Consider the following 15,515-nt stretch of genomic DNA (forward strand, 5'->3'; position numbering starts at 1 on the left):
CACTGCCCAACGCTACTTAATTGTTTTCATACTGCTAAAGAAACTGGTTTCACTGACAGTACATCTGTGAAAATAACAAGCACAAGTAAGAAGTATCTGCATTTCCATGGTGTCTCAGGACAGGTACATGTGACTGATACAAACATATTTTTTTATTAAAAAAAAAATTACAAAAATGCTTTGAACAAGGCCCTGCAACTGTTACAAGATAAAAAGGAAACAAGGGGCACTTGGTTTTCTTCCATATGTAGATCATGATACTGTAAACTTCTTTAATATCTGCTGACATTATCTGCTGGCATTTTAATCCAATTTTTAATTCTTTCCTTAAGAGGCAGTCTGAATGTAGGCAAATACAAAAAAAATCACTTGGTTGCTTTATGTCAGAGTTCATCTTTGGCCTGCGGTCAAGAAACAAGAAAGACTTTTTCAGTTAACTGGAAACCAAATTTTACCTGTCTAGCCCTGCAAATACATTAAGACATGTTTCTGAGTTTGGTAGGTGCTAATGTCTGGTAACTGATACCACAAGGTGCTAAGCAATGCAGTAGAAGCAATAGTGAAAGCATCCAGCATGCTACATTTACTGCTATATGTACTGTACCTTTTTTCTGTGGCAAGTACATGGAAAAAGGTCATCTTCAGGCTGCTGGACTTTCTCCATCCCATCTCTGATTTTTGGCTCGCTCACTTGCAAGCTGGCATACTCCTAGTTTTAAAAGAGGAAGATATCCTTAATGTATAAACTTGTTAGACTGTACATCTGGTTGTAAAGAGTGCACCAGCCCAGATGAGTAATTCTGTAAAAACTCCAGGGCTACACAGTCATTACTCCATATGCAACCAACCATATGTATACACACTCCATGTGTATCCAGCATGGTAAACAGACCCATAAGTGTAGATGGGAGCCCCTTCTGGTGCCACACTGGAGCTTCGGTTATTTCAGTGCTAATGCACAGGTATTTTCAGCTGTGGATCACAGGGTGTGCGTCTCAGGTGGAATTCTTTGATCACTGTGGGCAACACATTCTTGCAGATTAGATCAAGATTTATGGGATCCGACTGCTTCTCCCAGAGCACCAACCTTAAGGGCCTTCATAGGAAATAACTGCATACAGTGTTCATAAACCTACTGAAGTTTCCCATTGCTGCTGCTTGCCTTGTGGCTTCAAGTACTGGACTGGACAATTTCCAGCAGCTCCACTGCCCTTCATTCTTTCTGTGTGATTTCTGGTTTTGTGGCAGTAGCTACGAAAAATGTACTAACCTGGAAAAGTTTGAAATAGTAACAAAAAATGTGATCTCCCATGAGATTGTTTCTTGCAAATTCTTGTCCAGATTTTGCAATATTTTTTGCCTGTCAAAGAAAATAAAAGTTGGGTTAATTTTTTAAATTCTAAAAACCCCAGTATTTCAGGCTGCCAGTATTGAGTCTGGAGTTAAGTGTTGGCAGTTTAGGATAACGGCTTTATTTTTATTTAAGCATTCTTACTTTTAAAAGTAAGTAATTCTCATGAATATACTCTTAATTTTGCAAAGTACAACTTAATTTCAAATTAGTGGATGTACTATATACTTTTAAAAAGTATTTTTCTTGTTTGTAGTTGATTACAATAATTTTTAAGTCCTAATAGATTTTTATTTTAAAGCAATGCAATTTTTGCTCTATGTTGTCTAGAAACATTGCCAAATACTTCTAAATGTATATTCACCTCTTCATCATGATCTTTTGCCCACTGCAGTTTTTCTAGTAGATCACTCAGATCGCTTTTAAATGGGATGTAGTGTTTCCATGGCTGCAGCTCGTTATAGAAATGCTCATAGTAGATGGAGTCCTGCTTTAGCACCACACTGTTTCCTGCTAGTAGATAAGGCAATCTGTATGCTGCCACTGTGCCATCAATGTTAATTTGGTATTTATACTGGAAAGAAAATGAGTGTCAGTTATTAACAAACACAAGATGCCAGCAGCTTGGTTAGGTTATATTATTCTGAGGGCACTGGTATTACTGACTTGCAGATATTGAGCAATATAGGACTAGCTAGGCAAGGCTCAATGTTAAGTAGCTTTTAGTGTTTATATTGGAGTTCATCAGAGTGCAGGGTACACAGAGAGGCCCGCTTCATCAATTAAATTCTCCAGAAATTCTCAGACGCTCATCCTCGGATGTGAGGGGGATGTGCCACTTCATCCACTGATTTTCCCACTATGTTAGTTATGTTAGTAGTCCTGATCACTGAATCAGGAAAAAAATAAAAAGGAACTTGGAGTTATATAGATTACACAAGATTCTACAGAACCTTCAGATGTAAATCAAACATCATCATCCCCTGTGTAAGAGCTACACAGCAGCAATCCCACTGGAGGGATACCTATTCATGCTTGTTACTAGTTGTGTGCTGAAAATCTAAAGGTCATTTTATTATCAGTAATACCTACAAAGTTATTTGATAATGGGATACACCAAGAACCTAGCTCTATGAAAAATGATTAGTGTCTTACCTTAAAAAAGTCAAAAAATGAAATGTGCTTAACAATGGGGCCATAGAGGCTTTCATCGTGTTTGAAAAAAAAAAAGTTTGTGAAAGCAGCATCTATGAGCTCTGGGTATTTTCTGCTGAGTTTTACAAGTTCAAGCCTCTCCTTGCGGCTGTCACGTCCTCTCCAGAATGCTGTGGTATTCTTGTCTTCCCATGATGGGCCAGTATTTGCCTGTACTGACATCATGTCCAGACTGACTCTGGAGGAGAAAAAAAGTGATTTAATAGTGAAGTCTGCTGGAAATGTTGTTAAGTTTAATTACTTAAAGGAGGTTACAGTACCAATAGGCAAATACCAAGGATGAAGGTAAGTCATGAACACACCTGTCTGTATATTGTATCCGTATTTTTGCAGCAATAAAACTAGATGAATGTCAAGTTCAGAGGCAAGACGGCATTAGTTCAACAACAACATGGCATGTGGAAAGAGTACTTGGTTGTCACTGGAAAAAGTAGCTAAAAGTGTATATGGTTGCCAGACAGACAAGGGTGATGCAGGGTAATGTAATTAGCTCAGTACAACATATTTCACTTCCTTAAGTACTTTGCTAAATTAAAACACATGAATTAGGTGGGTCAGGGAATTTAGAAAAAGCCTTGATAAGAAAGAAAGGACCATAACTAAATGCAGTGAAATAGGTTCAAAATGGATTACAAAGAACTCACAGAAGTTGGCTTTGTAGTGTTTCAGGACGGCAATGGAGCAGTTACTAAGGCCAGTTATAGTAAGTAATCAAAGTGGGAGATGGTAAGTCCTAGATAAAAAAAAAATCTGGCTACACTGGGCTTTAAAAGGTTGAAAAAAAAAGATTCTGGGAAATCAGGAAAAAAGAGACCTGGCCAATTGTTAACATGTTCATGGGTGGAAAACACAGCAAACAAAATACCTCCCTTGAAGCATTCCTTCCAAGTGCTGTTTTCAATGACTTGAACATGTTTAGATTAATTTTGATTTTTTAAATAAAACAGTGAAATATTTTAATATGCCATTTGTATCTGTAACTTAGTTAATGTTAAGATATTGATTACACAGTTACTGCCTACCTACAGGATGCCAATGTCTCAATGAAGAAATAAAACCAATATACTGTTAATACAAACATCTTTTTGGAAAATCATTCGCTGTGAATTTTGTGGAAATTTTAAGCCATTTCTTACCGTCCCATAGTCTCCAAAACTGAGTCTGTTAAGTCATATGTTGGCATGACAATGTCCTTTGACTCACTGGACCCACACCATGAGAAGATGGGGTGCAGGTTCTGTGGTGACTTCTTTTTCTCTAGAGGCCAGTCCCCCAGATTAACAAAAAATTCTACATCCGGCATTTTCACCTAAACAGAAGCAAAGCAGGCACAAATGCATTTTAATACAAAGCAGTATTGTTCTGCTGAGACCTTGCATTTTGAAAACAACCTCACTAAGAGAAAAAATAGCCAGGTCTCTACTTAATGCACCTGTAATAAATCTCTGAAGTTTAGAAACACGTTAGAAGTACTGAGACCACAGAATAAAACTTACAAGATAATATATTTTTTTAAAGATTAAAGTCACATAAATGCTCTCTTTTTTTTTTTTTTTTTTTTTTTAAGGAATAGGAACACTCCAATTTAGAGGATGGTCTCTTGTTCTACTTTACATGACTGGTCACACAGTCTTTGTACCAGGCTAGCACTGGGATCTAGTAAGCCATGGTATAGTTCCTAGGAAAGGTGAACCACCTCGCTGACTATGCAAAATTGCTGTTGGTTGGTAAATGAGTTTGCTGTAACATGAGTGAACTGATTTGCCCTGTGTCTGCCTGATGAGTAAATTCAACAAAAGAGAAGTAACAGAAATGAACAGCCATGATGGGAAGACCACATTTAGTCAGTGCTGGGATTAATTATTAAGCATAACATCCTCACTTATCTAAAATGGTTGGTAGTATGGAACCATATCTGAAATCAATGTTGTAGCCAAAAAGCAAGAAAAATATGTTGCTGATGGCCAGGAAATGTTGTAACAACAGGACAGAGGGCATTTTTGGTGCTATATGAAATTTAGACGTACTCCCATCTTGAGCATTGTGTGCGGTTCTGGCATTTGCAAACAAAGAGAAGGTACAAAGAAATGCATCATCCACTCTGATAGGGACAAGACCAGCTGCCTTATGTGGAGGAACTGAAAATGGCAGGGCACTCAGTTCAGAGAGCAGAAATCTGAAAGTGACATATGGTTGAGTTTTATGGAAGCCTGAAGGCATGTATAATGTCAGTGCAGACCTGATGCCATTATCTGTTCTTAGTTCACCCCTTCCATGACACTCATTTTTTTTAAATATCAATCTCTGCTAACATTGCCATCACTTGCTGCTTTCAAAGCAAAAGAATCTAAGTCAGATTAGCTTGTCTTTGCATGGGCAAACAGCCTTCTTGCTGTGTAGTTGTTTTTGAGAAGATGAAATGAGAAGTTTACCATTTTTACAAGACAGGCATGTCACAGGTTTCACACTGTGACATAATCTTTCTTTTGTTTTTGTCTTCCTCATTAATAAGTCATGGTTGGGTATTTGACCATTATGAATATCCCATTATTATACTGGCATTTTTTGAAAACTATCTTAACACCTACACGAGAAAATATTTTATCTGAAGAAAGAACAATTGTGAATGTTAATAATTCTCAAATTAAAATATACATAACACATAAAAATAAGGGTTTAAACATATTCCTGACTCCTCAACATATATATGTATCAAAGCATTTCTCCTCTCAAATCCCTTTATTCTTCAGATCCAAATGGCTGGACAAAAGCTAACATTTCAGGATTCTTCTGTGTCCCAAATAGGTTTCATGAAGTTTCTAGTTTATCTTTATGGACAGAGATAGAAATTAGTAATTTAGCAAATATCAAACACCCTTTTAAATGGCTGATGATAATTCTTCTCTAACTTGATAACATGGCGAAGCCTTTGGCAGAGACATCCAGAAATTCTAAAGACAAGACACCCAAAGCAGTACTTTTCGTCTTCAGTATACAGACTGACAAAAAAGGTTTTCTTGTTTACCTTCATTTCAGAGGGGGCTTGGCTACACATTCTAATCTTCAGCACTAAACTTTATTAGTACAGTGCCATCTAATGGTTATAATGGACATGGAAAAGCTACAAATTTTATTTTCTCTGCCTCCTCAATGGCAGAATCACTCAACAGGGTCAATCTTCTCCAACTCAATAGATCTATTGTTTTCCAGTGACAGTGTCTTAATAGAAATTCTGAAGTATTTAATGGGGATGAGACAAACTGTGCTTTACTAGATCTGTAAGCAGTTTCTGTCTTTGGACTTAGCAAATCTTTCCCTACATTTAGACTGCATACTTCTGATGCAATTTAATTCCATTATTTCTTGCCCAACACTACTGACACAGAGAACAGCTTACTTCCATCTTCCCTAGAGCAATCTTTTAGATAATTATAGGCTACATTCATGTCTTCCCTTAGACAATATTTTAGATTATAATATTTTTACGATTTTATAATATAAAAATATATAATTTTAATATATAATTTTATTTTTTTTAGATTATAACATTTTCGATTATAAATACCTTTTAGATGAGACAATCCCCACTTAAATGAATCTGCATTTGTATGACTAGTCATTCTTACCCCTTTCCTGTGCAATGTCAGCAATTGAACAACCTTTCTTGAAGCTAACACCCAAAAGCAGGCACAGTAGCAGAACTGACCCATTACTAATCCGGAGTATAAGGGAAAGGTTACTTTCTGCTTCTCTCATGTGTGTGTTTAGCTTTTCGCAACAGCATGCCACTGTTGACTCACATTAAATTTGTGATACTGTAACCTTCACACTTTTCTGCAGAAAATAACCACTCCCTATTTTAAAATAGGTGTCACAGCTTTATGATTTATCCAGCCTTTGGGGTAATACCCTGCCCTTGTCACTTTATTTTAATGTATTTTTCCACACAATTTCTCTCACTTGTTAAGAAATACTTTAATTATGATGCTGTACAAGGAGGTGCTTGCAGATTCTTTCATTTTTGTTGCCTGAAAATTCAATAAGCATATTCTCTAGTCCATCATTCAGCCAAAATATAACCACACTATTAAATAGGCACTGAACCTAGGACAAATCTCTGAAAAATAATGTTGTGACACCTTTCACCTCTCTGGAAACACTGGCAACTATTGTTAAAGTAAGACTATCTAACAGGTTACAGTAGTTTCTTCAAGGCAGTTTTCCTACCTTGTTTATGAGAACCTTGGGAGACTTGCCCCCAAAAGCCTAACTAAACTTATGATACTTGACATCCATATAGGAGGCCTATTATCTTGTTACAGAAAGAAAGGATAAATCCATGCTGTTTCATACCAATTACCTTATCTTTCAGCTGTTTATAAATAATGTGTTTATTTTTTATTAGAATTTTAAGGATTTTTCTTTTTTTTTAGGTAAACACCACCATACTTCAGAAGCTACTCTCTCTTCTTTCTCTCCTCTTAAAAAGACAAAGTGTGTTGTATTCTACAGTCAAAAATAGGTATTAACTTGGATCTCTTCGTGTTTCTCTTACTATTTTATGTAACACGTATTTGTGATTATAGTCGTGCTATATTCTGTCACTTTATACATAATGCCAGGTTTTTTTCCAAAGTTTCTCTAGGAAAGGGTCTGTGTGTTGTTTTTAGCTTGCACATCAAGGGAGGTCCCCTGGGCTTTTGCTACTCTTTCTCAACCCTCCCTGTCTTTGTTTTTGGCATACAGTATTCAATGGAGAACAATATGCATTCTCTATTTTTTCCTTCAGTCATCCTGTAAAAGGTACTAGCAAAGGCAGAATTTTATATGAGATTCTGCAGGATGATTTATTTTGTCTACAGAAAAAAAAATAAACCGCAGTGTATCCAAATCTATTGAACTCTCCTATAAAAGCCTGTTATTAATTAACATTTGTGCTACTCTGATCAGAGAGCGTTCTAGAAAATGCCAACTTCAAACAAGGAAAATCCATCTGACCTTTCCATTATTAATCAAAAAAACAAGAGCTTTTAAAGAGAAACAGCAACAAATATGATGAAGTATATTTGTTAAGCCCAGGCTTCTATAGATCAGGACACATAGAATAAATGACTACTCACTTTTCTTGTCAAAGAAAGCAGTATGGCATCCATGAAAATTCTGAAGCCAACATGTTCTCCATACGTCTTTATATAAACCTGAACATAAACACAGATTTTACTGGTCTGGTGTTTTCATTTCAGAGAACCGCTGACACAATTTAGAGCTCTTTTAATCACTTAGTAACTAGTCAGACAGATTGTATAGCTGTACAGATTTATGAATCAGCTGGGAAGCTTTAGAAAGCTCATCCCTCTAACTCATCACAGGAAAATATCCAAAAGAAAAGGACAAGCTTTGCTTGCTTTTGCAGATGTTTTAGGTCTGTCTCATGGAAATAGAAGCTGGTTGCCTGTTTCTGTTGTGTTCCACTGTTCTCATTGCCACATGAAACTCTGCTGAAGTCAGTCCAGTTGTGTTAAAAAGAACTGCAGCTCTGATCCTCAGTGTAGATAAAAGTGGCATTTCTGTACCTCAGAATTATGCTCAACGTAATTTATTGGTGCATGTCAAATTAGATGATCATGACACTCCACATCAATATTACTCAGAGAACAGGAAACTGAATTAGCATTTAGGAGACTTGGGTCTGTGCCCAGTACTTGTATTGATTGCTTGGAAAGTAATTTGCCTTCACGGTGCTTAAGTTATAACATGGACAAAAAGCTCTTTACAAAGTAGGACAGATATTGTTGTGCTCACATACAAACTGCAAAGTATTCAAGAACAGAAAAGCAAACAAAGGAAGTTTCTTAAAGAACTGGCTACAAGAAGCCTTTCAACTGGGGACGGCCAGACAGCCTAGTTGTATGACTTCCACCCAATCCCTAGATGGGCTTCAGATCAAGCCATTCCATACCTCATTATCTTTGATGGTGTAATGACACAAACTCTGTCTTTGTCCAAACCTCTGTGGAATTTCTTTTGCAATCTTATCTGGATCAACAGTGGGAAAATTTGCTAGGTCTCTCTGAATCTGTGGAATGCTTTCAGGGCAGTTCATCTCTTCCAGCCACGCACTGCTCTCCTCCTGAGGGCAGTCACAGTTTTCATGATAAATAGGTCCTGTCAGAAACACAGTTATCTTATTTTTAATAAGTCACACCATTGAACTGTTGAGATCACAAAACAAGGTCAGACATGAGCATTCATTACTTAGGACCAAACTTTTGGAAACTCTAAATGGACACGTTTGAACGTTTTTTTACTCCAGTGGAGTCACACAAAGCTATATCAGCTTCTGTGTGAGCTGTCTTCTCTAGATGTTATTTGCTAGGCAACAGCATCACAGCATTTGTTTATTATTTTGAATAGTCTGCACAGAATGTTTATAATGAATCCATAATTTCAATGGCATTTGATAGTGTGGAGAAGTACCAAGGTCCTGCATAATGCTATGCTAATCCTAGAAGACATTCTGGGACACAGTTTGTGAGGAAAAGCCACAATAGGAAATCTGTGTGTAGTGCTGCTTCTTACCTTTTAAAATATACGGAGACTTTGCAACATGTTTATCTTCAGTTTTGATTTCTATCTTCAGGCTTTTGTAGCTTGCATACATCCTATATCTCACAAGAAAGGAACCATCCTTCCTGTCTAATACTTGCACACCAACTCGAGTGAACTGTTCCTCAGGAGCAGTGATCTTCACCTGGAATGCATTTTCACCTGGTGATGAAGTGAACCTGCCCAGAGAACAAGTGGAAGCTTAATACAAAAAGAAAACACACAACAGCTTTCTTGGTCTGTTCTATTCCTTTTCAAGTTGGCAGGTGACTTCACTGAGCCATGCTAGGTCTTTATGAGCACATACTGGTATTCACAAGCAAGGCAAGATTTTTGTGAAGATAATTTTGTTAGAGTACCTAAAATGTCTCAGGCTGTTAGAAGGTATCAGAAAGATTCCACCCAAGATGCTCCTGAACACACCTCCAAAGTCACTTGGTGCCCTACATGTTGAACAGTGTTGGAAATACAGTCTTCATATCAGAAAATAGCACCTTTAAAAATCCCGCATAGCTCTTGATTAGTAGCAGCTCAAATGCAAAATGATAGGAAGGTAGAGAGCACACAGATAAATGGACCTCGGTAGATGCATCTTGGTGTCCTGTCTGTAGGGAAAAGACAAGGGCAACAGTCTTAAACTGAAATAGCGTAGATTCTATTAGGCATTAGGAAGAAGTTCTTCCCTGTGAAGGTGGTGCGGCACTGGCACAGGTTGCCCAGAGAAGCTGTGGCTACTCCATCCCTGGCAGTGTTGGACGGGGCTTTGAGCAATCTGGTCTAGTGGAAGGCGTCCCTGCCTACAGCAAGCAGGTCTGACTAGGTGACCTGTAAAAAGTCTTTTCCAACCCAAACCCTTCTATAACTCTATAGATATATAGGAAAAAATAATACTAAACAAGCTTCACTTTAGAAGCTTATTAAGTCTGTTATTGTACATACACAAGCAAAATGTTTATTTTCATAGTACTATTTAAGGAAGTAAAGAATGAAGTTAAACTTCTTTATCATTATGGCAGCTTATATGGGGGGGGAGGATATTACAAATGCCAATGTCTTGGTAGCAAAAAATATTATAGTGGGATGGTGTAATTCAATATGTACTTATGAAATCCTGCTAAAATTCACCATACATAGAAAAACCTCTATAAACCCAAATAAAATTTTAAAAATCATTGTTATCACATACCATTGACATGTGTTGACAAAATGACATTTATTAACAAAGTTGGCACAGTCAAAATGCTGCATCTGCCAACTTCCTTCCACTCTTTACACAGTCCCAAGTATGTAAGGAGAGTTTGGGATAGAGAGAGGAGGTGGGAATAGCTCAACTAATGGATTGCAGCCTGGCAGCCCATTCACCTTTCCTGACACTCTCCCAACCAGACTAGAGAGCTGCCAGTTCAACTAAATGCAGGAAATATTTACACTCTCAGATAAGCTGAATTGGCAGCTTCCAGACTCACACATGCCACAGTGTGTTTAATCTGGAAAAGCACTCTGAGCTCCTATCTAGCTTGTACAGTCAGGGTTTCTTTCCTGTAGAAATGGAAAGCCGTGAGTGCCCTCTGAAAACTAAGCCTACTGGTCTCGTCCCAGTCAAGTTTACCTAATGGCCAGTAATTGCTGAATGACTCTTATGATTATGTGCCTATGCGTTTAGGAGAAATACTGATGCTCCTAACAGTGGAAACAGGCTGGACACCTGAGCAAGTATATCATAATTAAATGTATTAGCTGCTGTCCAGGTTTTGACAAAGCTGAGAAAGCTGGTGCGTAAATTTAGCACACTAATTTAGCACACGTTTAACATGCTAATATGCGTTTTGTTGTTGAACATTTTTCACTCTCTTCCCATCCCATCCCCTTGTGCAGTAATTGGATATGCCTAAAAAGATTAATTGGCTTTTACCTCTAGAAAGATTAATTTGCTTTTTTCTAAGTGACAGCCAGGGAAAGCCACGTCGGGAGCCTTCAGCCTTCCCTATCTACACGAAAATCCCAAGCACATTTCTGCTCAGAAGGCGAGAGGGGTTCAGGTGGGACACGGGCAGGCAAGGTCAGCCTCGCTGAGGATGGGGCACCGCTGCGATTCAAAGCTGCGGAGAGGTCGGGCCATTACGATGCGGCCCGCAAACACTCAAGTGGGGGATGCCGATGCCGGGGGAAGGGCGTGGAAGAAGCTCTGCTGCCCCGCGCCTGACGCGCTGCCCCTCCGGTATCGGGTGGCGGGCAGGAACCCAAGCACTTTTTAACCCATCTCTTGGATGTTTTCCTGACCACCATCGCGGTGCAAAGCAGCCTCCCCGCCGCGCTTACCTCTGCCCTTCGGCGTCCACGGCCTGCATGTAAAAGTACCGCGCGGGGAGGGCGGCCTCGGCGCGCAGCCCAGGCCCCCATACCGCGCTGCGCTCGGCGCTCAGCCGGCCGCCCGCGGCCGCCGCCGCCACCACGGCTCCTAGGGCAAAGCAGAGCGGCCACAGGCCACGCATTTACAGAGCTTCCCCCGGCGGAGAAACACCGCCGAGGCGCGGGGGACGCGCAGCCGGGGCCTTCCGCCTTCCCTCACCGCGGCACGCGGCAGTCCTGCCTGCGCCGCGGCTGCATGCAGCGGAGCCGGGGGGATCGCGGGGCCGCTGCCGCTCTGTCCCTGCGCCCGGCCCCTCAGCGAGCCATTCCCGCGGCGCCTGAGGCGATCGGGGCGGGCCGATCTCCCGCCGCACGCACGGGCTCTCGCGGGGCGGTGCTGCTGGGACCCGCCTCAGAGGAACGGGAATGGGGAAAGCCGGCTCTGCCGCGGCTCTGCGTTCGGTGTTGCCGTTCTCTCCGTACTGGAGTGCCTGGAGCAGAGGTGAAGATGCACCTCGCCAGCCCACAGCACACTGTCTCCGTGAAAAGCAACCGCTGCCGTACGTCCAAACGCACACGCTGGGTGACCCGATGGCACTTTGTCAAACGATCCAAACTCGGATCGCAGAGAGCTAGTGCTGATGCTGTTCTTAACTACATATACAATAATTTACGTTGGAAAAGACCCTAACGACCATCGAGTCCAAACGTTAGACCGGCACTGCCAAGTCCACCACTGAACCATGTCCTGAAGTTCCACACCTACAGTTCTTTTAGATACCTCCAGGGATGGTGACTCCACCACTTTTCTGGCCAGCCTGTTCCAATGCTTTACAGCCCTTTCCGAGAAGACATTTTCCCTCTTACCCAATCTAAACCACCCCTGGTGTAACCTGAGGCCATTGCCTCTGTCCTGTTGATTATTACTTGGGAGAAGAGATCAACACTTGTCTCACTGCAACCTCCTTTCAGATAGGCTGTACACAGACATACTCAAATGCTTTTGTCATTTAGCTGAAGAAACCTCACCAAAACGAAGGCTTCTTTGTGAAAGAACTTTAATCCCAAAAGATACTTCCATTGTTCTTTATTGCTTTATTCTTGATAAGGCAATACAGAAAATTGAACATCCTCAAGGAGTCACAATTTCAATGAGATTTTTTATTTTGCATTTTGAAATACTGCAACTATATTTATAGAAAAGTGAACACACAGACACACACAAATCACTTGCTTTGAGAAAACGACAAGCTGAGAAAGGACCACTTGGGTCAATGAATGTAGTCTTTTCCAGCCAGCAACCGCATCACAAAATGCCTTAAAATATTACCAAGCTCCCAACTTTTGAAGCCAGACTTTTGCCACCTGCCTTCCCCTCCTCCTCCCCCCCATTCCCATTGACATGATTTCTCAGGACATCCAGCAGTTAAAAGATTTGCAATTTCCAGCTAAAAATTCTCACAGGTCCTACTTTATATCCATGACCCTTTAGCTCCTTTTCCTTCCTCATCTTTACTCCCCCAATGTATTTTACAGGCTGAAATCACACTCCTTCTCAACTTATGTCTTACTGCATGAAACAAGCTAGCCTCCTTTAATGGAAGAGAACTTTAAAAAGAAATGTCACAGCTACAGAATTCACAGAACATCCTCTTCCTAGCAGGGCGGCATTGGCATGTTAAAAAAAGCACAGCAGCAATGAAGTCAAGGTGACACACTTCTAACCTCCTGCCATTCTCTCCTCCAGCTTTTCTCCCCCACATTAAATTCAGCTTGGGGAATCTGTGTAGAGATTTGGCACTATTTGTTAGCACCCAAACAAGTTGTAAAATCAGTCATGCAACCTATTTTTAGTCCTGACTGGCAAAGCCAACATTGCTGCTACCCTCATGCCTATAATTTGGCTCAAAGAGGCAGAATTGTTTAATTACTTTAAAAGCTGTTGGCCAACTAAAGCTCAGCAGGCTTCCAGCTGGCAAAAGCATAAGGGATGCTCTCCATAATGAGAGGCAGGTTTTCTCAGGGAAAAAAAAATCACATAAAACTTTGAATCTGATTGAGTTTTGTCTCCCTCGTGTCCAAGAGATGCAAACTTGGCTGTGTCCATGGCTACTACAGATACTCTGCGACTCTGCTCTGCCTAACCACTGAACACTATCAAATAACTAACACTGAAGGATTCTTTCCATTACTTGCAGCACCTCTCTCAGAAACTGTTGAGAGGGATAAGGGCTCTGAGGGTACCATGCAGTCATCACTAGCACTGGATCCCCTGTCAGCAGTAAAGGACACCATGTAACCTTTTGATCTTCCTAGGTTTGATCAGTATTTTCCTTTGTTGTTTTTAATTTCGTAACTATACCATTATAAAAGCAATAATGATTACAAATCTGAGTATTTAAAAACGAATTCATTTTAAATAATTGTGGCAGTACCAGAAGCACTGCACTCATGTCTTCAGTGTCACTGCGTTTAATGGTGGTGAAAATATGCTGGCTGCAGTGAAGATGAGATGGGAAATACCATCAGTAATTTTAGACCTGAAATCATCGTTTGTTCCTCTTGAGTTTTCTGGAAGCACTTCTGTTACATGTATTCTTGCTGCGGTCAGGGAAACCAAGAGATACCTGTGCAAACACAAGGCTCAGATACCTGCCCCTTGCTCCACAGGAGCCCAACGCTCCCTGTCATGCGCCAACACCTCAACGGGAAGGTGTCTCCAAGCTAGAAGCACGATACCAAAGTTGAGCCAACGCTTGCCGTGAACAGAGCCTACTTTAACCCGACGGCAGTTCGGGGCAGCGGGGACAGCCTGGATCAGGCATCCAGCTGTCCTCGGAGCTTTGGGCACGGAGGGGCGGCCCCAACCTCGCCACCATCGGCAGGCCCAGGGCGAGGAAGCCCACCTAGCGGAAGCGGCGGCACTCGAACGCCCGCATTCCAGGGAGATGAGGCGAATGCGGGGAGTGCCCCCGGCCTGCCAGGGCAGGCGTCCCCGCAGCCGGCAGTCCGGAGCCAGGCACCTGCCCTGTATGGCCAGCGGCGGCGGGCAGCTGGGACCAGGATTTTCCGCAGCCAGTTCCGCAGCAAAGCTGGGGCCTCCGGCCCTCCACAGCAGCATCGCCCACCCCCGCACCGCCATCCCTGAGCGCCTCCTGCACCTCCCGCCCCCGGGGCAGCGGCGGACGAGACCATGAGAGCGCATACGAAGGGGAGAGAACAGCCAAAGCGATGGGTCTTGCAGCGCCAAGGCGCAGCCGCAGCTCAGCAGAGTGACGCGCAGCCGGTTCCTCTGAGCCACCATGAGGGACTGCAGGGACAGCACGGCCGCCGCTACATCACGACAGCCCCACGTATCCCCCCGACCGCCGCGGGAGTTGGTGCCGGCCGTCGGCGGCGCTGCGGAGGCGGGGGCGGTGGGGGCGCAGGTGAGCCCGCGCTACGCCGTGTCTGTTTCCGGCGTGCTCGCGTCCCCGCTCCGCCGCGGCCGGGGGAGCCGACGCAGGCGGGCGCCGCGCCAAGCCGCGCAGGTAATGGGCCGGGAGCGGGGCCGTGCCGCCAGCAGCCGCCCTTCCCCTCCTCTGCCCCGCCACCGGCGCTGAGGAGCGCAGCGGGCCCATCCGCTCTCCTTGCCGGCCCTGCTACCGCCGGTCAGCGGCTGTTCTCTCCGGACCTGATTGGCGGGGGGCGGGGCCGCAGAGCTTCACTGAGGCCCCAATTGGCGGCGCCCCAGCCTCACCGTCCCGCCCCGCTGTTGAGGCCGGGCATCCTCCCTCTAGCTCGTCCGTCGGGGAGCTGTGCGGACCTTCCCGGTGCGTGACCCCGCGGGGCTGGTGTGAGCGGGAGCTCCCCGGGCGGATCGGGTTTGGACGCAGACCGGCTGCCCTCACCGCTGCTGTGGTGCTGTGTTCCTGCTTTACCTTGCAGGCTTTCAGGTAGAGCAGGGCTTCTGGAGTCCCACTGGCGGGGCCGGGTCGTCAGCTCAGGGAGCAGA

General features: G+C 42.9%; 2 protein-coding genes across 6 annotated transcripts in view; one reads left to right on the top strand and one right to left on the bottom strand.

The window, feature by feature from the left end:
• Positions 1–326: 326 nt before the first annotated feature.
• Positions 327–11,890, bottom strand: POGLUT2 (protein O-glucosyltransferase 2). Of its 2 annotated transcripts, XM_057400337.1 has the most exons (10): positions 11,492–11,890; positions 9,146–9,351; positions 8,526–8,731; positions 7,687–7,764; positions 3,703–3,875; positions 2,507–2,744; positions 1,716–1,925; positions 1,271–1,360; positions 605–709; positions 327–401 (listed from the first exon to the last, which is right to left on the bottom strand). In XM_057400337.1, exons 1-10 carry the CDS (start codon positions 11,662–11,664, stop codon positions 384–386), a joined length of 1,497 nt encoding a protein of 498 aa, XP_057256320.1. In that variant the 5' UTR covers positions 11,665–11,890; the 3' UTR covers positions 327–383. The 2 variants fall into 2 exon arrangements, with proteins under 2 accessions (XP_057256320.1, XP_057256321.1); XM_057400338.1 differs by lacking the exons at positions 8,526–8,731; positions 9,146–9,351 and having other exon boundaries at positions 11,492–11,889.
• Positions 11,891–14,793: 2,903 nt separating this feature from the next.
• The window catches only part of BIVM (basic, immunoglobulin-like variable motif containing), a 31,302-nt gene continuing 30,580 nt past the window's right edge, over positions 14,794–15,515 (top strand). Inside the window, exon 1 of one of the 4 annotated variants that reach the window (XM_057400332.1) lies at positions 14,794–14,949. The gene's annotated coding sequence lies outside the window, so the exon portion shown is untranslated. Of the gene's footprint in view, positions 15,052–15,418; positions 15,457–15,515 lie in introns of those variants that run through there. The other 3 variants (XM_057400334.1, XM_057400335.1, XM_057400333.1) reach the window with 3 other exon arrangements.

The sequence above is a fragment of the Pezoporus wallicus genome, unplaced genomic scaffold (genome assembly GCF_028554395.1).
Source record: "Pezoporus wallicus isolate ANWC-B61680 ecotype Strahan unplaced genomic scaffold, APGP_CSIRO_Pwel_v1 contig_6846, whole genome shotgun sequence".
Classification (NCBI taxonomy): domain Eukaryota; kingdom Metazoa; phylum Chordata; class Aves; order Psittaciformes; family Psittacidae; genus Pezoporus; species Pezoporus wallicus.